This window comes from Pantherophis guttatus, chromosome 3, assembly GCF_059756535.1.
Source record: "Pantherophis guttatus breed Tessera chromosome 3, ASM5975653v1, whole genome shotgun sequence".
Lineage (NCBI taxonomy): Eukaryota > Metazoa > Chordata > Lepidosauria > Squamata > Colubridae > Pantherophis > Pantherophis guttatus.
Window position 1 is genome coordinate 163,703,629 of NC_142065.1, and position 25,460 is coordinate 163,729,088.

A 25,460-nucleotide genomic window follows, 5' to 3' on the forward strand; every position below is an offset into this window, starting at 1 on the left:
GAAATATATGTCATAGATCATGCTACAAAATAGATCCTAACAATTAGCATGGGAGGGTGGGGAAAGATATAAAGGATGAAATATAATTTTGCAAGACTAGGAATCCCAATAGCTTTGGAAGGAACTGGATCAAAGTTTCCTTCCATGATAATCCATCATTCTTTTTCCTTTCTCAAATCATATTTTTCAGCCATGCCAATTTGAAGGTTTAGATCATGATCTGATAGGAATGAATGATGAGGGGAATTGTCTTCTTTAAAATGTCATTTGCATTGCCTCTTCACTCAGATTTCCTAAACCAGACAATAGTAATTAAAATTATCTAAGGAAGGAGATTTTAATGAAGGACTTTTAATCTATTTATTCTAAATTCTACTGGAAATCCAGCAAAGTCCTTTTGTACTCAGAATATTCATGGAAAAAAAGAAAGCTAGCTGTCGGTCGTTGAAAGTAATTCTCTTCTATCCTATTTTTCTTTTCTACTTGACATTTTTCAAATTATTTTCTGACATCTGAATAAATTATGACTCTGTCACTTGTCTTGACACAGAATTGAAAAGCATTAAAGGGCAGGTAGGGGCATAGGATTTATTGTTATCAAAAGCCGAACAATTTTATTCCAGAGACTTAGGATGGAAGGAAAGAGACATTAGAAACACTGTAGAAGCCAAGTTTAGAGTATAGTCCACCAAGTCTTGCATCAGTGCAGCCTTGACTAATTACATAGAAAAGACTGAGGAGTCTGTCAGAATGTCACTAAAGTAAACAGCAAGGCTTAGTATCAATTATGCTTAAGCTTATTCTCAGATATGTTATGTGGACATAGCATTATTTTCATGTTATGAATCCAATGGCAAACCTTCTAACAATGAAATATAATGCTTATTATAAAGACTCTTCAGCAAAAAAAAAAAAAAATGATAATCATGACTGGTGTTTTGTTTTTTTTTTGCTACTCTGAAAAGGAAGTAAAAGTTTAAGACTTTGTTAGAATTGCACACCTCTCTAGGATTGTTAGTTGTATTTAATACCTCTTTCAACATAATATTTAGTAGGCCTAGGCAAATCAGCTGTGATTTGATTCAAATTGGGGATCTGAATTCAAAGACGCATGATTTGATTTGAGCTTATGAAACAAGTTCAAGGCCAAACGGATTTGATCACATTGATTACATTCAAAATTCTGCTAACAAAGATTCAAGTATGGTGTGTAACGGGAAAAATAAAAATCCTTAGCTGCTCATTTGTTTTAACAAAATTGGATAATATTAGCAGAGATGGCATACCCTTTATTATGAAACGTCCTCACTACCTCCTAGTATCATTCACTGCCTCAGTGTTTCACTGCTATATATTTCTTTAGTATTTTCTTTGTACCTCTTAAGATTGATATAATAGAATGAGGAAAGGACAGCAGGACAATCTCAAAAACGTCCCGCAAATACCTAATATGCTGAATGAATGCAGCAAGTCTCCATAGAACTAAAAATGTTTAAAAATGGCTTAAAACTAAATTTTTATTCTTCCACTTCCTCTGCTGGTTGTCAGTTTTGCATGACACTGAAGAATGACCACTGATTTGCCCTTGTTGTTTGATCACTACATTTTCTGTGATATTTTTTCTCAATAGAATATTTAATATTTTACAAAAATAACTCTTCTTAACTAATTAAAGCAACTGTTCTTTTTACTTTGATCCTTCCAGAAAATAGGGTATTTTTCTTAGCAAATTCTTGCAGAATTTTTAAGGGCACAATAAAGTAGGTCCAAGTCTTAATTGAAATGCTTCATAGAATAATCCTTATTAACGCCAACTCGAATATAGTGTATTTGCTTGAGTTTTCCTCAGTTATGTACTCAACTAAACTCTTTTATCTTTATGCTTTCATAGTCTCTGTAAAAGTTATATGGATTGGATGCTTGGTACCACAAAAGACTTTGATCCTTCCAGAAAATAGGGTATTTTTCTTAGCAAATTCTTGCAGAATTTTTAAGGGCACAATAAAGTAGGTCCAAGTCTTAATTGAAATGCTTCATAGAATAATCCTTATTAACGCCAACTCGAATATAGTGTATTTGCTTGAGTTTTCCTCAGTTATGTACTCAACTAAACTCTTTTATCTTTATGCTTTCATAGTCTCTGTAAAAGTTATATGGACTGGATGCTTGGTACCACAAAAGACTTTTTCTCCTTTCCTTCCCCCTCTTCTCTACATCAGCTTGATTCTCCTAGGTATATAAAATGATAGTGGAAGATAGATACATATCTTGGCAAGATAGATATCTGAGAAAAGAATCTGAAAAATAATGAAAGAACTTGGACATGAGATCACAGGAATGAAGGATGGAGAGAAATGCAGAAATACAGAAGAACTATCTATAGACAGATAGTAGAAATATGGTGACAAGATACTAAAACAGGAAGATTTAAATACATTTTTCAATAGTTACTATCTGGAAAGGCTAACAGTGTAAAAAAAAGTATTATGGTATCCTAGTGTGTCGAATTGCAACTTCGAATTGCATCTGCCAACAAAATACATTAGAAACAGAGCTCAAAATGTCATCTCATTTTCTGAGGCCAAAAAATACATGACACAGTAACCAAAATAACAGCATCTAAGTAATTTAATTAAAAGTTCAGAAATGTGATTCTTCTTAATGTAACCTTATGGAATACTAAAACTGTTAATGCACGATCTCTATGGAGAGTTTCCACAGCATGTGAGTCAATTAGTATGCAAAACTGTGGATTATTAACCCAGTATTCTGATTGGCTAATTACTATGAACAATATATATACTTTATTTCAATGGGACATAATTTCAACATTTGGGATTTTAAAATATCCATTCTAGATATTTTTCTTGTTTGTTATATAATTTAAATGTAAAGATAATGTCTAAAAGAACTTGTATTTTACACAGTGAAAAAGAGTATCCCTCAAGACTGAATTTTAACTTAGTTTAATTATACTTATTTAATCCCTTTGCATATTAGAGTATGGAACTGCTAGAATGATCTCTTCAAACCTTAAATAAGTAAGTAAGTAAGTAAGTAAGTAAATAAGTAGTAATGGTATTTTGCGTGATTAAAAAAATGCTTCTATAATGGGATAAAAGCATTCCCTAAAACAGTGGTCGGCAAACCATGGCTCGCGAGCCACATGTGGCTCTTTGGCCCCTTGAGTGTGGCTCTTCCACACTTGTGATGCCCTGGCCGGCTGTGGCTGAGCCGGGAGCGTGCGCACGCGCAGGGAGACCCTCCTCAAGCAAGCGCTGAAGCTCAGGAAAGGTGCACGCAGGATGGGCAGCGGCTTGCTTAAGGAGGGTCTCCCCATGTGTGCGCATGCTCCCGGCTCAGCCACAGCCGGTCAGGGCATCACGAGAGTGGGAGGAGGAGGAGAGTGCAGGAGAGAAGCTGCCCTGTACCTACCTTCGCGCCATATTTGCACGTAAGGCAGCCTTTGCTTCCTACCACTTCAGGCTGGAGTTTGCACCCTCCGCACTCAGCCGAAGAGCTGCTGGGGGTGGGGGATGAAACAGCAAGGCGATGGCCAGAGCATTAGTGCAGGAAAGAAGCCCCATCCTGTTAAGACTCTCCTAATCGAGCAGCCGCGAAGAGGAGGAAGGTCACCCGAAGGGAGGGGGAGAGACACAGAGAGAGAGAGATGGGGGGAGAGAGAGACATAGAGACACATACAGAGTGATACATAGAGAGGGGTGAGAGAGGGGAAGAGAGGGAGAGATACAGAGGGAGAGAGACATAGGGGGAGAGAGGGGGAGATAGGAAGAGGGGGAGAGAGACAGAATGGTTTTGTGGCTGGGTAGGCGTGGCTAGGGGGGGTCATGTGACTGAGTGAGTGAGTGACATCGAGCTGGACATGCCCACCCAGGTTTTGTGGCTCCGATGTGTTTTTTTTCTGTGGGAAACGGGTCCAAGTGGCTCTTTGAGTGTTTAAGTTTGCTGACCCCTGCCCTAAAACAATGTTTTTGGTCAGTAGTATACTACAATATTCAGTTTGCTATAGTGTAGCACTTAGACTTATATACCGCTTCTTAGTACTGTATAGCACTCTAAGTGGTTTACAGAGTCAGTATATTGCCTCCAACAATCTGGGTCCTCATTTTACCAACCTCAGAAAGATGGAAGCCTGAGTCAACCTTGAGCCGGTGAGAATTGAACTGCTGGCAGTCAGCAGAATTAACCTGCAATACTGCATTCTAACCACTGTGCCACATAGCTCTTGTAAATAACTAAAGTATTAATTATTTCTTTAATACTTACTATAAATAATAAATGTAACAATATACATTTCATTTTCAGAAAAAATGGCCTTTTGGGGATTTTCAATGAGGATGTGGCAAACTGAAGCTGTCACTGTAGAAGCAGGGACATTGTGGCTGTCCCATGTTTGGACATTATTTGAAGGACTAAAGACCAAGATTGTTGGTAGCAAAGGGAAAAATATAAAATTGGTTTATTTGGCCTAGTCTGAGATAGATAAGTTGTTAATTCTGGCAATCTTTAACCGTTTTTTTTCCTGACTAGGACTAGATGATGATATTTTATAGATAAGAGTTTTAATGGAAGATGGTCATTTGTGCATTTTAAATTCATCTGATTAAGTTTAAAACAATTATGTTGTTATCTCTGTAACCTTTATTTGATTTTTTTACAGACTGGATTTGAATGATGAGGTTTGAGGAATTTTAAAAGTAAAAAATCAGATATGGATTGTTATTTTTGGTAACTCCTAATTGATTTTAGCTGATTTTAAGAATGATGAGTTTTTAAAGATCTGTTTGTAGATAATGAAGTGAGGCATGAGATGAAGTAAATTGTTGTATTTTAAAGAGGTGTGACATGTTGTTAAAGTTCTTTATACAGATAGTCCTCGAGTTATAACCACAATCGAGTCCAAAATTTATTTGGACTAACTAACTAAGTTGCCAAGTGAAACATTTGTTAAGTGAGCTTTGCCCCATTTTACAAATCTTCTTGGCACATATTGTGGCCTGCCAGCGGCCTGCGCGGATTGTAGCTGATTCCGACAAAGAGGAGGCTGGTGTGGTGCTGCGCCAGCAGCCTGTGCAGCTGGCGCTCGAGTTGGACAGTGACAAGGCTGGAGAAGATGTGGTGCCAGAGGCAGGGATTCAGCCAGGGCCTTCAGAACCTCCAGAAGCTCCTTTAAGTGAAGAGGATGAAGAGGAGGAGCCTCTTCTCAATGCACGGGCACACAGAGCTGCCAAAAGGCAGGAGCGGTTCCTCAGAAGGAGGTCTCCTCGAGAGTAAGGCTTGGGGCTAATTGGCCACTCCCTTAGCCTATTTAAGAAAGAACACCACTTGCAACAAGCTGTAGAGAACAACTTTCGTTCACTCTCTTTCGTGTCTGCAAAATTGCGTCTGGGCTTCCTGCCAACTCTAGTAAGACCGTGATTACCTTATCGTAGAATTCTGGTTGGCTGTTAAGACAATGCATTAACAGCCTTTGAAATAATAAAGATTAAGTTATTTTGAGTAAATAAGCTTTGTATAGAGTTTGTGTGTGCTGCATTCTTTGGGGTCCATAGCTGGGGCAGAACAGTACAATTGTTAAGTGAATCATTGTACTTGTTAAAGTTACTAACATGGTTGTTAAGTGAATCTGGCTTCCCCACTTACTTTGCTTGCCAGGAGGTTGCAAAAAGTGATCTCTTGATCCAGGTCACTGCAACTGTCAGAAGTATGAGTCAGTTGCTAAGCATCTGAATTTTGATCATGTAACCATGGGGTATGTTGCAATGATTGTAAGTGTGAAAAATGATCATAAGTCACTTTTTTCAGTGCTGTTGTAACATTGAACGGTCACTAAATGAACTTGTAAGTCGAGGACTATCTGTACTTGCTTGGTTGAAGGGGGAAGTTACTTTATTTTCTTTCTCTACCTTTTTTGCTTTTTTCTTCGTAATATTTTTAATTTTTTTATAAAATATTATTTTACTATTATAATCTGTATTATCTGTCCAATGTAATTTTCAGTGAAATTATATAGGAAAAAAAAAGAAAAAGTGGTTTTTTTTCTATTAAACAACACCCAGCTCTTTGATAAAGTGATTGGTGGGACTTATGACCTAAATGATTAGGCCTACAATGATTTCACGGCATATTCAGACACTAATTAAAATGGGAAGAAATAAGCATGAAGGACACTAAAGAGAATTTAAAACTGAAATTATGCTGCTAAAAGTGAGATATGCTCCTGCTACAGGAGATACTGCTTGTTTTATTTTTGTGGTTTATTAAGTATCATTAAGCTTGAACATTATTTGTATGAAATATGCAGTTATAGCTTAATGCAACCTTAGGATATTTATGGTTAGCTTCTAATGAGGATGAATAAAGAGCTGGGCAAAGGTAAAAACGGTTATAATTTAAGAAGTCCTTAAAATGATTATGTCTTATTACTTATTAAAATAATGCATGGTTGAAAAACAGAGCTAAAGTATGGGCTAGCAGATCTCATGGTTAAAATTATATCATAATGGATAAACATTTCATCATACTTTTGTTTAAATAAATTATTTTATGTCATTATTGAAGTCAAATTATAATGCTATTATATGCTTAATGATGAGGTTGATTAATAATAGTCCTGTTTTTTTTCATTATATAAAAAACATCCAATGAGTAAAAGAGAGTGCATGTATTTAGAATGACTTTCTTTTACAACTTGAGTAAGTGATCTGCAATCTAAGACATTTGGGCAGAGGTACAGAAACCGATGATCCAGAGGTGCTACCACCCTAACATCTGAGATACTATTTTCAGAGACCTCAAAAAAAAAAAAAAAAGTCTGATCAAAATATAATTTTAACATAACACAAATGAAGAATTATTAAAAACCTGACTGACGAGTGATCATGTAATTATAAAAATAATTCAAATATAAATAAAACAAAATCAAATTTAACTTTTGTATTGGCCAAGTAAAGGTCCTTAGCTAAGTAAAAATGCACTCCTTGTTAAACGATAGATAGGCCTCCAGATTATATACAGATAGAACAAAACAAAATTAAGCATCATATTAGGTTGATTACATAAATTAAATGAAGTCACCCAATGATTAAAATAATAGCATTGGTTTTGACTCTTAAAAACTTAGAAATATGAATATAGAATTTTACTATAGGGCATTGCATGCCAAAACAACTAAACACAGGGACAGGTTTTTTTGCTCATTTCCATTGAATTTCAACTGTATGATTTCAAGAGGGCCACAATTTTCTAGATAAATTTTTGATTTTTATCTAAGGATGTTAACATTTCTGCAAAATTAATGTTTCATGAATGTCTCTATGAATGACGTACAACTCTTTCTAATGTCTAAATACGAATTTACTTGTAAGAGAAAAGATGGCTGAAGGTCATGCTCTATTACTAAATTTTGAGGGTTAATTAAGACACTCAACTTTAATACATATGTTTTACTAAACTGATCAACACTAAATATGCTTATGTCCTCATTGTAAGCCTTTATCTTTGTGGGGTGATTGATCTGTATTAAACTAAAGAGCTTTGTTTAAACTTGTCCCAATTTTGTTTAAGAATCACAGATTTTTTTTCTTTTTAGTTGGGATAAAACTGACTATTAATACCTGCAAATGAAATAAATGGTTAGTAGACAGAATGATGCAGCTGTCTGTTAGTGGCAACACTAGCTTACAAAAAAATACAATTGTTTTGGAAAAATAACCCATCTTTTATTCATTTTCTGTGGGAGGAGATGGCAACACTATTTTTCTGGAACCAGTTGTCTTTAGTACATAAACATTAAAGAATAAGACAGCATTAATTTAATAAAATTGTAAATCAGATCTTTTCAAGGGAATAAAGGAATCTCTACAGATGTTAATAGTTGTTTTCAATAACAAAGACTTGAATTTAAATGAATTTATAAAGTGTTTTCACATATGTAAACAAGCCTCTTGTGGATATTTAATTTTGCAAATTCCTGAAATTCTGCTGTTAAGTACTTTTGTCATCTTTAAAAATACCCTCCATGTAAATAAGAGAAAAATGCTAAGGAATGTAATGGGCTACAAGACTGAACACTTGTATTTAACAATGGTGAAATCAGGTAATCAATCAATCAATTTCATGGTTTGTATGTTTGAATACAGAATGCTTCTGAGACAGCTGTATCTCAACTAATTCCTGAAGCACAATTATCATTTTGAGTAGCACAGTGTAACAGAAAGTAGAAATAATGCTATGTGCTCTTTACAAAGAACTAGTTCTCTTTTTTATTACTTAATAGAAGAACAGAGACTATTCTGGTAAATTCAAGATCTCTCTCTCTCTCCTGGCTATTCACCTGCAAGTTTGATCTATTATGCTGTATTCTTTATTCTCCAGGAATGTAGTACCTTCAAATGGGGCTGATCTGTGGAATTGTTGCTGCTCTCTGAGCTTGGTTGTTTTCTTTTAATCATTTCATTATCCAATTAGAAAACTTCATCAGTGCTAAAAGGGAATGGGGTTTAACAGTGCAAACACCACTCTCTTCAAACACTGATGATGTAACCTAGTTGGGTAATGAAACGTATGCAAGAAAAACAACCAAGCTCAGAGAGCACCAAAGACTCTACTTCAAAATATCAACTGTAATATTAGTTTGCCTAAACCCCCCATTGTATTTTTTTAAATAAAACATTTTCAGATGGGGGACTAATATTTAAAAATTAGGACACTTGATGAACTGTACATTCAAAATATTATGATTTACTATAATTTAAATGAATGTAAAATATTTACAGGGATGTTAATTATTTTAAAAGAAAAACAAACTTGATCAAATAAATCATAAATATATGGTTAACTTACCTTGAGTAGCAATATAGTGATTTGGTCGATGATAGCCCTGAAATATTTCAAATATTTTGTGACTAGCTTTATCATATGTACAAGATGAGAAATGTAAACATTATCATATAGAAATTATTTTACTATAAACCTCTAGAAATCTTAGTAGTAAGCACTATTTTAAATTTAGTAGTAAATAAATAACTGAAATAGTAAATAAATGAAACATGACCTCAATGTGAAAAATAATATTGAAATTAATAGTTGTCAGTGGAACTGTGAAAAGTAATATTTTAGCAGCTACCATTGCAGTTTAGAAACATGTAAATGATATAATGATCTATCGTATTGGTACAATCTTCACAATCACAATATAAATTGTCTATATGCACTGTACTAACAAGACAATTAATTGTTGCATCACTAAATATAAACTCCCCTTTGCATTCCATTTTTTGAATACATTAAATGTTTTTGAAGCACAAAAGATATGCTTCAGATATATCTACATATAGTTTTATAATTTATGTATTTAAATAATTATAAATGCATATATATGCAAATGAATATATCATTAAAAATCTGGTCTACCTAAAGGTCATTTTTATTGCCTTGCACACAATGAATCTGTAAATTAGAATTACTGACTGAAATGTTATTCACAGCAGTATCCTACTAATTATATGACTAAAGTTAATACTAGATGTTCACAATCTTTTGCAATTCAATCCTTAAGAAATGTTTTCAAATTGTCATAATTCACAAGTGGAAAAATCATTTTACTGAATGCATGCACTTGGATTGATTGTTCAAATCAAGTTGGGAAAAAAGATAAAACAATTTATATTTTTTCCTAAAAGTCATAAATATTATTAATATATGTTGTGTGAGCAGACAATTTTAATAATTTATATTTTTGATAACACCAAATAATTGACATTTATTTGGGTCTAGAAGACATTGTATTTTGTATTTTAAAAATTATTATTTTACTACCGTAGCTTTCCCAAACTTTGAACATACATCCACGTAATCATAACATCCACATTAGTTTTAAAACTGCTTTAAAATATAAATGACAAATACAGGATACAATAATAATAATAATAATAATAATAATAATAATAATAATACTTGATTGATATCTAGGATGCTGGCAGCAACCTGTATCAACTATTAGCACCAGTCAATGGTATTTGTGATACATTTTTAAATGTCCAGTTGACTGAGTTTCATTTTTAATGAATAAAAGATAATAATAACATGATGATGATGATGATAATAATAATAATAATAATAACAACAACAACAACAACAACAACAACAATAATGAAATATAATATGTATGGATCCAACCAAATCAGCAAGGATTTAATGATAGTATTCATAATGTAACATGAGAGAAATGACAAAAGATATATACAATTGCATCTGAAAAACTTTTTAAATGTTCCTTTAATTATTTTGCTAAGCAAATTATGGGATTTTTATTCCTATGACAAACAGAAGAAATGTAGAAATATTTATACAAAGATTTAAAGTGGCTTACCATTAATAATTTACTAGAGAGACTCCAAACTGTATTAATTGTCTTATTATTAGCTTTAGTGTTATACAGCAAGAAGAAAACAGTTAAGAAACATTAAGCAATGTATTATGATTTAGCTGAAGCACTACATCTTATCTTGGTAAATAAACTATTGAATTAATAATTGAATTACAATTTAGTTTCAAACAAATGAGTTCAAAACTGGATCCAGGCTCAATTACATTTGAGAATATAGACATTTAAATAAATGGACTTTAATTAGTCATGATTTCAGCGGATATCTTCTAAGTATGATTAGGATACTTCCAGATGTCCAGTTTTTCCATTACCTGACTTGTCTAATTTCCCACTTGAAATCAAATGGAGTTTGTTGACTATCATAGCTAACCATGAACCTTTTCTGTGAGCCTGTAGTGCTTGCACAGTCAATCAATGTACAGCAGGTACTTCATGACCAATAACCAAACAGAGGTGTCTCAGCCAATTTCTGTTCAATCACTAGGAAGCAACCAAGTCTCTTTGCCACTTAACCACAATACTATGGACAGCTGATATTTCTATAAGGTTTCTTGAAAAGGGAAATCTTGTTTTCAAAAGTCTTGCAGATGAGTAACAATACTCAGGTACAAATGCAATGGTGAATGATAAGCAATGGTGCCAACTGATGAATTAATCTTCTATGAGTGAAGTTGTAGCAATTTCTTAAAGTATGTATTCAACATAAATGATAATGCTGAGATTGTTTAATTAAAAGTGAAATGAGCCCTTCTAGTATAAACATCAATATTCAGAAATATATCCAAAAATCAAGCCCCATAGGCCATTCACTATGTTTTATTAATTAATTTTTTCAGATAAAATCTTACTGTACTTAATGCTTAAAGTTCATAGGTTTTTGTGGTGCGATTGTGGTACACCCTATATATATTATACTCGTGCATATGTTAAGGTAGCATGAAAGTGTCAATTTTAGAAAAATGGTAACAAGGAGTCTCTAAGGTATAAAAAGTCAAGGTAACATATAAATTCAGATTATTACATTTTTGAAAAATACATTATACGCAAAAAAATATTTGAATCACTTTGTAGGCTGAGACTTAAAATGGCATTGTTTCTTAATATTTACTCCTACTTTTGATTCATTGAGTCCTCCACCTACTGTCTCTTGAAGAATTTATTCTAATGTAAAACATTAAGTTAACATGATGCAGGATGAACAAAGAAGCAATCTTAAATAATTAATCAATATACATATTTAATGAGATGTCTTGCTTGCATCAGAAGTTCTAGTTAACAGATGCAGATCCCATTCTGAAGGTTGCTTAAAAGTAGATGAAGAAAGATTGCAAGCCACTGCATTAAAAATTATGGAGTTTAATCACGTTAATCTTGCAAACAGCTTCTTTTTAAAATGGGAATTACTATATTACAAGCTTTGATGAAAAACTATAATTAATGTTTTGAGTGGAGGCAGGAACATATAAAACTTAGGAGAAAAAATAGCCAGATATAATTATTGGGAATTTTTTATTCCATAATGCAACAGTTTTAGGAAATGAACTATTTAATTTTCATATAAGCAAAACTTTGGTAGCTCTATATGTTTTATCTAGTTTTAAAAAGGCATTAAACAAACAATATTTGAACAAACTGTTATGTTTGTTATAATACTATACTTACATCAATATAATTTCCATTGATATAATCTGAGTTTAATTCCCCTTCAACAGGCTGCAGTCTCACTCGAGAATGATCATCTGAAAAACCCACAAAAATAAATTAAATAATTTGTATTCTGCTCAGTAGTCATAAAGTAACACTGATTAGTTATATTTGTATTGGAAGGAATACCAACTTACTTGTAAAGATATATTTTGATCCCTAATACTATCATTAGTTTCAAAAGGCTGGTTTTGCTTTTATATGAACACAAATTAAGCTATATTTCCCTTCCTTTTTGAGTTGATATTTCCGTCAAATGCAGAATATGCAAGGAGAAAAAAGTATCCAACCTTATGTATGGACATACTAAAATATTACTTTATAACAGATCTTAGATTGAACTGCTAAATTAATTGTAATTTTAGGTTGACCTGTCCTTCAGAGAATGTTAAAAGCCCATCACATCCTAATTCTTACTATTTTTTATTTCCCCATCTTTGTGGATCCCAGCATTTCTTTCATCGCCAAGATGTTTTGAGAGTTTCTTGAATTAGTACTCCACTTGTGTGTACCACACAAATATTGTTTTATTAGAAAAAAAGATGGGATGTGTAACAAAATAGGAAGCAGAGAATAATAAATGATATTGCTAGGGACATGGCTGTTGTGTTCCTGAAATGATGTGTTAGTCATGCTCTTCATGTAAAGTATAAAAGATGCAGACAAAAAAATTCAGGCAATTTCCAGTTGTTCTATCTTTCAAAGTATGCTTTCCAACTTCCATTTTGCAGCATTTGTGTGTTGCTTCATAGTTAGTTAGTTAGTTAGTTAGTTAGTTAGTTAGTTAGTTAGTTAGTTAGTTAGATAGATGATAAATAGATAGATTGACAGACAGACTTTATATATTCACATTCCAAAAAAGGCAAGCCCAGGAATTAATAACACCTGATTAAATTTATTTGAGATCTCATATTGTCTTTGTGTCTAAATGTATATATAATGTACATACTAGTTCCCTGATATACAGAAATACACACATACACACACATACATAGACTGGCTAGAGATGAGATCGGGTGATAACTTAATATGAAAAGAAAGTCCTGTTACAAAAGGCATTAAAATTTATCAAGTACTGCTTCCCTATGAACATTTGAGATTAATATTCTGATAATTACACTTCTTTGTATCTTCAAATTTTTATTTTCAACAGTTTATCAGTTGAGTCTGAATATACTTAGATCAATTAATATGGTAAAATATGAATTTTAAATATTTGAGAAGCCACACCGTAACTGATATTTGCCAACAAATATCAGGACAAGGTATTCATTTCATTTTAATATCTAGATATGGTTGAAAGTTCTAAGTGATCCTTAAGAAATCTTTCTAAAACCAGACAACATTATTTGAATGTTTTATTTGATTTATATCCTATCTTTCTAATCAGTCAAGATGACTACAAAATTAGAATTTTAAAAAAAATCAATGTAATTGTAATATTAAAATTGATACAACCTTTTCTTTAAATAGTCACCCTACTAATTACAAACTGTTAGTTTCTTCAATTTATAAGAAATAAAAAGTCCTTGATTTATGTAATTAATTTAAAGTATATTAATATAGTGATTTTATTTGATTTTTATTTGATTAAGCAATCTTACAATCCTGCAGCATAATTAATGATATATTGCCAAAGAAAAACATGCTTATTTCCTGTTAGTTCATTGATTTAATATTATGACATTTCATTTTTGTTTACTAAACCTGTACATATAATTCATAATTCTATCAACTCATATCAAATTCCCTTTCAGTTGTATTTTACACATGGTATGGGAGTGAACATAAATCTAAAAGCAGTTTTTGATTGTTTAGATGAAAATGTGTTGGTGAGTTAGTGAAGGATATAAAAGGGATGACAGGTTCTGAATGTGGGATAAACCATTTTTGGTATTACCAAAGACCTTGGGAAAAAAGAAAAGAAGTTGAAAAAAAAACCCAAACAAACAAGCAGCAAAAGTGGAATGACTGCAAGAAGAAAAAGCATGAATCCAATTTTAAAAAGTATTAGAAGAGATATTAGCTTCCCAACAGAGTGAACAGACAGTTGTTATTAGGAAATATGGAAGCAGCTTGAAATACAATGAAAAGTTATGTTACAAACTCACAGAAGTATGTGAGTTACATTAATGTGCAGTATGATATATTTTGTTTTTTGGACAAATTGAAAGAGACTGAAAGTATAACAGAATGGTTGTTGCAAGAAATGAAGAGAGAAAGATACTGTACAATGGGTGTAGAGAAAACAGATATTGTGGTTCTATAAAAGGAGTCCAAAGAAGCCAAGAAATGGTTAAAAGAGGCAGAGAAAATGCAAAACAATGTTGATGGATTCTCAAGCATAGTGAATGGAATTAGAAATAAAAATAATGAAATGATCTGAGATGAAACTGAAGTGAAAGAGTGCTGGAGAGAGTATTTACAGGTCTGGATTATTGGAAGCTTCACTTGCGCGAGCGAAGGGCTCCTGTGCTCACGCTCAAAGATCCAGCTCAAGCACCCTCCGCTCACATGAGTGGAGCTTCGCATGAGAGAACAAGTGCCTGCCACTTGCACAAGTGAAGCTTTATGTGCGAGTGCAAACACCCTCCACTTGTGTTCCAAATGGAGCTGTGTGCATGCATGTGCACCTGCCACTCACATGTCCCCCACAGGCCGCCAAGCTGGAAAGGTTGGGGACCGCTGGAATACAGGCTATGACAACGAGCAAAATTTAGGAAGTGCAGTTCAACTGGAAGTTGTGCAGACCAATTTTATTTCCTCACTAGAGTAAAAAATGTTGAATGAAAGAAGCATTATTGTGCTGATTTAGAAAAATGTTCAGACTGTTCAGGGACTTAGACAAGAAGTTCCCTTAGTTGTTTAGTGTATTTATGGAAAAAAGGGATAAGGGATGCCTACAATAACATGCCTACAATATACTGGTGAGGGGCATGTTTCTATGTGTACTACAGTAAACAGATCATTTCCATGTTATTGGCAGATAACCCACAATATCTGTACAAATATAAAGATATTATATGATGCAACAGAAGTAGCCATCATATACTTCATATAGAAAATGTTGTTTTATCTTCCTATTTTATCCACACATCCTTTCAGAGGCAGGATAGAGAGACAATGCTACTCACTGAGTGCCACAGTTGATATCAGTATTCTAGCCACAAAGATTTGTTAATTCCTTTATTTTTGCTGTTTTTTGAATTCTTAAGCATTCATTCATTAATTATAATAAGTAGAACTCCATTTTTACTCCATATACATAGTGCTACATATCAATGGGCATTGCTGTCAGTTACTAAAAGGAGTTTGTACTGTAGTACAATTATACTGTCAACACTTACATGCAATGATATTCCCATATCTATTCTTCATGCGGTTCTCATCTTTTTTAGCTGAGTCCCATGGTGCAGACTGTCCTTCAAAGAAACTCTGTTTAAAAAAAAAAGGCAGGGGAAGGAATGACACATTAAGGGAAAGAATGTGCAGCAACAGAAATATTATAGAGAAACTCACACAAAAATTTAAATTATTAGGTGATAGACCATTAGAATTTAGAAACTATCATAACATAAAATATTAATTATAGATATGCTCCTATAAAAATGATTTGGAAGAAGTGCTTCCAATCATCCAAAAGACAGCAACTCTCTCCAATTTATTAAAACAGTCCTTTTCTTTTCATTTTTCTGTATGAGCCTGATAAAAGCAGTCAGTTCATTCAAGTTAATAGGGCTCTTAAGAGAGCTCACACAGAAACCTAAGAACAAGAGCAGCTGCTTTCATAAACAATTGAGAGGTGCTGTGTTTGCAGAGACACAAAAATACTTGAATGACTTTTTAGGTGTGCACGGTCCTAATATGTTAAATCTCTCTCCTTGACAAATACAATCTTCATAAACCTTCAAATAGAGGCAGCAGAAGCAAAGGCAGATTGATTGGTTTAGGAATGTTGAATATTTACAAAATCTTCATGAACAAAAGAGATGGAGTGAGTGAGAACAATTATATTACAGCTTGTAAAATAAGCATCCTCAATCTGGTGCCTTTGAGATAAATAGAATTATAAAAGCTAAACCTACTGTTATTAATATAATTTTTGTACGTGGTTTAATTGTATGTTCTAAGCTACCCACAGCCAATATGGGAATGGATATGCTCTCTGTATGAGTGAGGATGCATTTATTCTTCATGGTATAATTTTCATCTCCTTTCCAGGCCCTGGAGATCTTTAACTTTGCAGAATTCTGGGGCTTAGATGCAGTATTTCTATTCCTGCTCTTAAGGATGACTTCCTTTCAGGGACTTTGGTCATCAATCATGGGCCTCCTTTGGGTGGTTCTGCCAAATGAAGTTAGGAAGTATATCAGAGAAAAAGATTTTTCTAGGATTTCTGGTCAAAATCTTTATCTCTAATCTTTCTACAGTTGCTTCTCTGCTACCTGTATGTTTTTCAGAAATCTAAGATATTGATTTTCATCCAGGTTTTTTTTAGGTTATGATAATTTTGTTTTTGATTTTATTTAAATGCCTGTATTATCTTGCTATATTATTATCAAGGCTATGGTTTTCCCAGTTGCAATGTATGGCTGTGAATGTTGGACCATAAGGAAGGCTGAATGTCAAAGAATTGAGGCCTTTGAAGTATGGTGCTGGAGAAGACTCCTGCGAGTCCCTTGGACTGCAAGGTGATCAAACCGATCAGCCCTAGAGGAGATCAACCCTGACTGCTCTTTAGAAGACCAGATCCTGAAGATGAAACTCAAATACTGTGGACACCTAATGAGAAGGAAGGACTCACTGGAGAAGTGCTCATGCTGGGAAAGATTGAGGGCAAAAGAATAAGGGGATGACAGAGAATGAGGTGCTGGATGCAGTCACTGAATCACTAGGCGTGTGTTGTGGCTCTGTTACCTGAGCCTGTGTCATCGGCAGCAGAGGACTCTGAGAGTGAAGGAGAGGAGTTCGCAAGGCCTCCCTCTCCAGGACCCTCCTCTCTGGCAATGCCTTTGGTGTCCGCCGAAGGGCAAGAGATAAGGCCGGGGCCAAGCACGTCCACGCAGCCGCAGATGGACAGTGATGAGGGTAATGAGTCTTGGCTGGATCCACGCCAGCGTCGCAGAGATAAGCGCGCGCAACAGAAGAAAAGGCGTGCCCGAGATTAGGCTGAGTCACTGGACCACACCCCACAGGATATAAAAGGGAGAGTGGTGGCCAGTCAAACCTTGTGACGAACAAAGCTGAAAGTTTCCACGCCATTCTGCATTGCCGGACTTTTGCTATAGACTTGGCTGGATTATCTCTGGACTTGATTGACTCCGTAATTATTGAGCTGTTTCTTTTGATGTACCAGAAGTGGGGAGAAGTTATCTCTCCTCTTTGTAAATAATAAACTCTTGGCAGGCAGCCACTAGGTTGTTGCCAAGTTCCGTTATAATAAGGAAAAGGATTTTGCCAGCTGGTTTGGTCTTTAACTCTTGAACGTCTGTTGGTGTGTGTGCGTGTGGTTGGGGACAGAACAGCGTGAGTTTAAATGAACTCAGAGGATGGTAGAGGACAGGAAGGCCTGGAGGAACGTTGTCCATGGAGTCGTGATGGGTTGGTCATGGCTTCGCAACTAACAACAACAACAACAAATTATCTTGCAATTATGACTCTGGAAATCTATATTTCATCTCCTGTTTTCTTATACATTTATTAGTTTTAGATTGAAAGGTTAGTTTTATTCTTCTAATAAGTTTATAATTTACTCGAGGAACTATTATGATTGGGCACATTTTCAATATACAATAATACAAATATAACCATATGTCCTGAAAAGCTGCTTAAAATTGTCTTAAATAAAGAATACACAAATGAGGCAGGCCTGTTATATGTGACCCCGAATACATTTTAAGATTATCCGGAGCTCATATAAAACATTGCTTAATGTAAAAATAAATAAATAAAAAGCCTTTATTTTAAAAGTGTTAAATTTAACTGAGTTTCAAGCTTGGCCTATTCCTTCCAATATTAGCAAGACTTTTGAGGTGAGAAATTGATATATAAAAATATAAAATAATCCCAAATGAAAAACCTTTCTTTAGTCTAACAAATGATCCAGCAGTTCCACTATTAAATATTCCTTTACAAAGAAAACAGAAGCAAATAAACAAACAAAGTTTTAATCATTTGTAAAGGTTGAAATGTATGAGTCAAAAGTCCTTAATGTAATATGCATTTACCAATTTCTAGGCACTATCTGACAATAACTAAATATAAATAGTATGGTGTGCAAAATAAACCATGTTGAATTTGAAATAACCTGATTCAAATTTGAAACAATTGCTTTAGACTTAAAACTGACTTTTTCTATCATTTTGTATGCTTATGCTTTCATTCCAAAGAACTGTTCTAGGTTTAAAACACTTTGCATTCAACATCTCTTATAAATGCTTATAGGTATAAATCCTTTTGAATATTCTAGAAATGGGAGGAAAAACACCTCTGCAAAATCTACTTGACCCTGAAGGTCTCCATACCAATTCAGAGTTCATTAGTGATTTGGCCACATATGGAAGAGCAATTGTTATATATATTTTTTTTGTTCATATCACATTTTTAATTGGATAAACATTTTGACCTAAGGATAGAGATGCTTTCAAATAAAAAATGCTCCCTCTTACTAATATCATTAAATCAAATGTGGTGGCCTTTTTTACAGCACTAGGATGCATAAAAATATTGAATGTCAAGAGGAAGACAGATTAAATCAAGTTGGTTTAAATTTAGCAATTATGACCAGTAAGCAAAGCTGCTCTCTGAAGGAAGTGGAAGCACTTTGCTTCTTTATTAAGTAAACAACTCATTAACAACAATTAATAGTGAAATTTGTTTTAAAGAAAAAATAATAATATTGCTTAATGCTTTGTAAGCCGCCCTGAGTCTCCGGAGAAGGGCGGCATATAAATCAAAATTAAAAAAAAAAGTATCACCTTTTTTACAGGTGATATTTCCCATTACTGGGGTAGAAGTGGTAAACTGCTTTAAAATTTACTTATCACAGCATTAGGTATATTTCATGATTTGATATGCCTAAAATTGCTGCCTGTATGACACTGCATGTAAAAGAAACAAAATGCACACAGTAGCGGGTACTGTTCAGATAGATTCTGAATGACCTGTGCTATTGTGCTATAAATTTATACCTTCTCTTTCAAGAAAAATATAAATAGTGATTGAATCCTACAGGAGAGCTGTTCATTTAAAAATTAGCACTCTAAGCCGGGGCATCGTCACATGACATATCGTGACTTTCCCCCCTTCATTAAAGCGGGTGTGACCAGCGCATGATGCATCTGGGCTGACGGTTTGACACCCCTGCTCTAAGCCACAGTACAAAGTATATTTTAACTGTAAATCTCTTGTTACTTAGAGTACACGCCCTGTTTATTTGATAATTTGAATGTCAGTTCTATTGCCATAATTCCATCCATCTAACCACGTGTGTGTGTGTGTGTGTGTGTGTGTGTGTGTGCGCCTTCAAATCACCCTTGAATCTTGGTAACTTCATGAATAGGTTCATGCAGTTCTTTAGGCAGCAGATCAGAAGTGGTGTGCTTGCCTTCTTCAGTTATATTTTTCAAATTCTCTGTGCAAGATTTAGAAACAGTGACAAGCTTAGTTCCCCTTGTGGCCTTTGTGTACAAGGGAGCATCCCACCCTTAGGTATCTCCACTCCTAATCCAACGTATTAACCATACTGGTTCTCCTAATCAATAGCACACAATAATATATGAAATCAGCTCGTTGTCACCTAAATAATATAAATAAATAAATAAAATAACTAGACAGGTTCTTTTAGTCACAATTGCTGAGTAAATCACAGCAAGGCTGGCATCAAAGGATATTATTTACAAACTACTCAATGCAGCTTTCACTTTATTCAAGGTTATTAACCACTGAATCATACCTTTCTGGCGAAAAAATGCAGCTTGCTCTAACAATCAGCATAAGTGAGGGGCAGTGCTGACTACCTTTTTTGATGAAAGAGAGGCTGAATTTACACAGCATGCTCAACTGAGCTAAAATAGATTTAAATAGTTTGTATTTCAGGGTTATGGATATCCAGCCACTTTTGTACTAGCATGTTGGGTATGAGCCAGATAGCTGCATTAAGACATGTTATAGTTTGTTTATTTGGGTGTAGTATATTAAGTGAATGAATACAGCAATTGTGATTTATTAAATCAAGGTTAATGTCACTGTCTTTTCCCTGAAATTTCTCAAAAGAGCATTCTCTAATTCTCTGCCTAGAGCTTTCTAAAATATCTTGTCCCAATTTAATTCATCTCCCTATGAATCCTTTATATGTCCAAACACCATCATGGACTCTGACATAAAGTAAAGAAATAATGTTCATATACAGGTGCTGACTCATTAGAAGATTTCTACTATCTGGTTTATGTATGCAACCATTCAAGTCCAGTCTGATGTGATACTCAATAGGGCTATTTAGTGCATAATAAAAAATCAAGCTTGTTTTTTATTATGCAGTAAAGAAATACTATCCATTGTTATATCACTGCAGCTTGTTTATTATTTATAAAACCGAGTTCATAAAGTTTAATTTCAAACTTTTCTTACTTTTTCTTTGCTTCTAATCTTAATTCCACCTTCCTACACTCCTGTCCAGGAGCAAAATGAAAGTTTCTATTATTAAATTAAGCACGAGAGCATGAATAAATACCAGGTAATGCACGGTCATATTCACAACGCAGTTAAAAAACTTTTTAAAAACACATTGACTATTGTTTAAATACGTGGTATATTCTAAAATGGTGGAAAGAGTACCAATTCTGCAGATACATTTAGTATGTACATTTAAAAGAAAACGTATCAGCTAAAGAACACAAGAGATAGATAAAATATATGATTCCTCAACTGCTATTAAATAAAACAAAAAAGGTAAGCACTAAATAAAAGATGTGTTTTGCTTTATGTATAGACATAATGCATTGTAGTTTAAATGTTGAGAGGTCGTAATCTGGCCAAAGCAAAAGCTGGACTATTTAGATTTTTGCTGAGATAAATCTGGAGAAGTCTTAAAGAACAATTAGGGAAAAAATGATGTATCTTTTTTGTTTCTCCCTTCCTCCTCTGCATATCCTCTGTGCCAGCCCACCTGTTGATTTTCCTAATGCCTTTCTTCTTACTTTCTGTAAGCCACTGTGATGCTTGAATTTGAGTGGCATACCAAAATAGCCTTCCACCCTATCCTCTCTGCCTCTTCTTTCCTACTGCCACCCTGCAAGTACCATTCAATCTACCTAATCAACCCAATCAACCACTTAAATATGAGCCATTAATCTACTACGGTTGCAAAAAAAGCCAATGCAGTTCTAGGCTGCATTAACAGAGAGATAAAATCAAGATCATATGAGGTGTTTAGTACCACTTTATAATGCCTTGGTAAGACCACACTTGAAAAACTGCATTTTGAATCATGGTTCAAAAATATGTTGAGACTCTAGAAAGAGTGCAGAGAGGAGCAACAAAAATAATTAGGGGACTGGAGGCTAAAACATGTGAAGAACATTTGTAGGAACTGAATATGTCTAGTCTGATGAAAAGAAAGACTAGGGTGAGTCTAGATAGCAGTCTTTCAATATCTAAGAAGCTGTCACAAAGAAGAGAGTCAGCCTATTCTCCAGAGTACCTGAAAACAGGACAAGAAGTAATGGATGGAAAGAAATCCAATCTAGAACTAAGGAGAAATTTCCTGACAGTGAGAACAATTAATCAGTGGAATGGCTTGCCTTCAGAAGTTGTGAGCGCTCCATCACTAGAGGTTTTGAAGAAGAGACTGGATAGCCATTTGTCCAGAATGATATAAGGTTTCCTGCTTGAACAGGTAGTTGACTAGAAGACCTTCAAGGTAGCTTCCAATTCTGTTATTCTGAGACTGCAGTTCCAAGTAGTCCCAGCCAAATGACCAAAGAGAAACTGGGAAAGGAAAAGTAATCCCAACACATCTGCACAGACTGAATAAGGACATTTATTTATTATTTATTTATTTTCTTTCATAAGTTCAGTATGATATATGAACTTTTTACTTGTGATTTCTGAACAAGTTTTGTCCTTAAATTAAAAAACTTGAATAGCAAAAATAGTCTTCCCTATTTAATTAGAATTACTACAGAAAGGAAACGTAATAGAATTCTAACACCTTTCCTTCCTTTTAAATTCAAGATAGGTTTTTTTTAGAAGTATAATTTTTATATGGAACTTACTTTTCATTTATCTGAAAAATATACTACGAAGAACGATTAAAATTCTAATTTAGCAATATACTTCTTGGCAAGGTAATTAGCTATAACTTTAAATAATGTGTCTTCAAAATTTATGTCTAAGACAATGAATAGAATGAACAGATAGGATTTTATAATTCTCCTCTTATAGAAATCCCTTAGGTACAATATGTACATTTATAGTGTAATTAATGTACAGGGTATATTATTTCCAACTTGTGTACCAAAATTTAGGCTTGTTTGTTCCTCTTCTGAAATAAAAAGGCTACCAGGAGAGCTTAAACAAATGCTTGCTTTGCAATGTATGTTGCCTTTTCACAAATAAATTCCATTTTCTATTCTTTATAGCCTGTAATTAAAGTGTTGTTCCTGACTACATCTCATATATTCTACAGCAAGTCAGTGAACCTTGGAAACACCCATAATAGAGGAAAGTCTATAATATTACACCATAAAATGAAAGCTCTCCATGAATATCAACTACTTTGCATTTTCAAAACTAACTCCGAATATAACACATAAGGAAATGAAACATCCCAATAGACGAGCATATATATTTTTTTCTGAGAAAGATACATGCCTGGAGACTCAATAACCTCTTCCAGATTACCCTGGTCTTTCCTCATCAATTTTCTCAGAATATAATTACACATCTCAACTGTACCACCCAGGACACTGCAAGTACAGAATAATACCAAGATATTTAAAGCTAGAGGTTCCATTTCACACAAACAGATATATTATTAGCTAGAAGACTACGTATGTCAGGATTATATACTGTATCAGGTATTGAGGTCTTTCATGCAGTATATATACAATTTTCAAAGACAATTCACTTGTATAAGCCACAACTAAAATTACAGCTAGATATTAGACAGGTAGATATGAGCATAGGCTGGATATTACTTAAAAATTGTCCTAATTATTCTCAATATTTTATTTATCAAAATGCAAATAAAAACCCTAAACTCCAAGGAGAGATTTTTAGCTCATCCAGATTTTAGATTCTGTATAACTATCAAAACCCCCATATATAGCTTCTTATTCAATACACCAGCTTAAGAATGCTTCAGAAAAAATGTAATACAGATCGTATTCCAATTCTTGTTTCTGTCAGCACTTCAAGCTGCATTTAAGCTAGCGCTAAGCAGATCAAATAGCAGCAAAATTCTGAGAACTGCTGAACTAGAAAGTAACACCACACAGTGATGCTACTACAGAGGCCTAGACTTTGTTTAGTAAGATTCCTTACAGTGTGAGTCAAGTGCACTTGAACTGCAAGTGTGGGCACAGGCAGATACAAAGTATATAATTACCAAAAGCAAATTGATGAGCTTGATCCTAGTCCCACCAAAACCTCAGGATGTGCTCTACCATCTCTGCTTTTTTCCTCATTATATAGTAACACTACTAAACCCAGCACATGGTTATATCAGATTTATTTTCTAATATTTCTAGCATTTGTACAAGGCCTAGAAGTGTGCTCCAAAATGGCAGTCGTGCTGAATGCTAGTATTTTATTTTGGAACATACCTGGTTATCAGTTAATTTTTGTTAATTAAAAGCAATTTTTATTAGCAGATCGAGTTTTATGGGCACCACCAGAGGTGCTCTGAGGTACATTGCTATCCATAGGCATCTGGTGCTTAACTTTGATATGCACAATGGGCAACAAAGGTACACAATCCAAATGGAAATCAATTTCTCAAAATAGCTTACTTGGTAGAAAGAGCCATTTTCATGAAAAAGAAAAGTAGATAGTTATAATTCAATGTAGGTATAGGATAATTAGGAATCCAATAACTGGATCGCCTTTGGCCTTTAGAAATGCCTCCACAAAGAAACCAAGCAGGAAAAAACGTTACATTGTCCCCAAAGAAACAAACACAAAGCCTTAACATGATGTTGAAACAGCTATTGTTTTTTTTATGAAGCTGGTAATTCAATGAATACAGAGAAGCCTATTTCTTCCACGATCAAATGGATTACTGCATTTTGAATGTCCCACTGCGATGATGTAACTATTGTATACATTTTTCACACTCCAGCAAGGAAATAATTCTCTTGTTTTCAGATAAATGTTACATTAAAAAAGCATAGGAAGATTCATTTATATAGTTAATGGTGTTTTTGTTGAAGTTCTAAAGAATTTGAGAGGCTTATTTATTAGTTGATCCAAAAATATTTCCTGTGAGCAACTTTGGCTGGGGAAAATTGGGCAATTTGGTAATGTTTTGTTTGTTATTATTTTTATTTTTAATTCATTTTGATTGTCTTCAGTAACGCACTCTTTCAATAATAAATAATAAATAATAATAAATAATAAATCTTATGGTCATGCGGTACTGTGAGATTTATGCTTTCCTGGTCACATCACACCTGGAATATTGTGTCCAGTACTGGTTGACACAAAACAGGAAGGGCAAGGAGAAAAGTCTGGGGAATAGCTGAAGAACTGGGAGACTAAATCCCATGGAGAACAATTAAAGGAAGTGGGTATGTTTACTCTAATGAAGAGAAGGTTGATGTGAAATATGAACTCACTTTTTAAATGTGTGAAGGGATGTTATATGGAAAAGGGTATGAATTTATTTTCTATAGGTTCCAAGGGTAGGACAAGAGTGAGTTTTGCAGATGGAGGTCCAAACTTGAAATAAGGAAGAATTTCCTGCTTCTGAGAGCAATGAAGCAGTGGAACAAACTGCCTCCTGTACTCATGAGGATTCCAGTCCTGGAAGTTTACCTGGCATGGTATCAGGAGTCCTGGATCATTCACCTGGAATGTTATTAGGAGTCCTGCCCTGAGCAGGTAGGTGGAGTTAAAATCCTTTAAGGTACTTTCCAACCCTATGTTTCTATGCAGATTAAAGATAGTTTAGAAAACATTTTTTTTCTAAAAACATCATTCTGATGTGAAAATTAAATAAAGATACATCTAGGAAATCATCACCATCAATTTATATCCTGTCTTTCTGTCCAGGAATATGAAAAGAATGCACTAGAATAGGAAGCAATACCCTACAATTTTGTTGCAGGATCCTCATATAGCAATG

At 34.1% G+C, this 25,460-nt stretch overlaps 1 protein-coding gene across 32 annotated transcripts in view; it reads right to left on the reverse strand.

Moving 5' to 3' along the window:
* The window catches only part of PTPRM (protein tyrosine phosphatase receptor type M), a 467,288-nt gene that overhangs the window by 56,070 nt on the left and 385,758 nt on the right, over positions 1-25,460 (reverse strand). For all 32 annotated transcript variants that reach the window (XM_087890425.1, XM_087890424.1, XM_087890423.1 and 29 more), the window contains 3 exons: positions 15,463-15,550; positions 12,074-12,150; positions 8,866-8,902 (listed from right to left, as the gene is read on the reverse strand). In XM_087890425.1, coding sequence (XP_087746551.1) covers positions 8,866-8,902; positions 12,074-12,150; positions 15,463-15,550 — 202 coding nt within the window. The remainder of the gene's footprint in view (positions 1-8,865; positions 8,903-12,073; positions 12,151-15,462; positions 15,551-25,460) is intronic.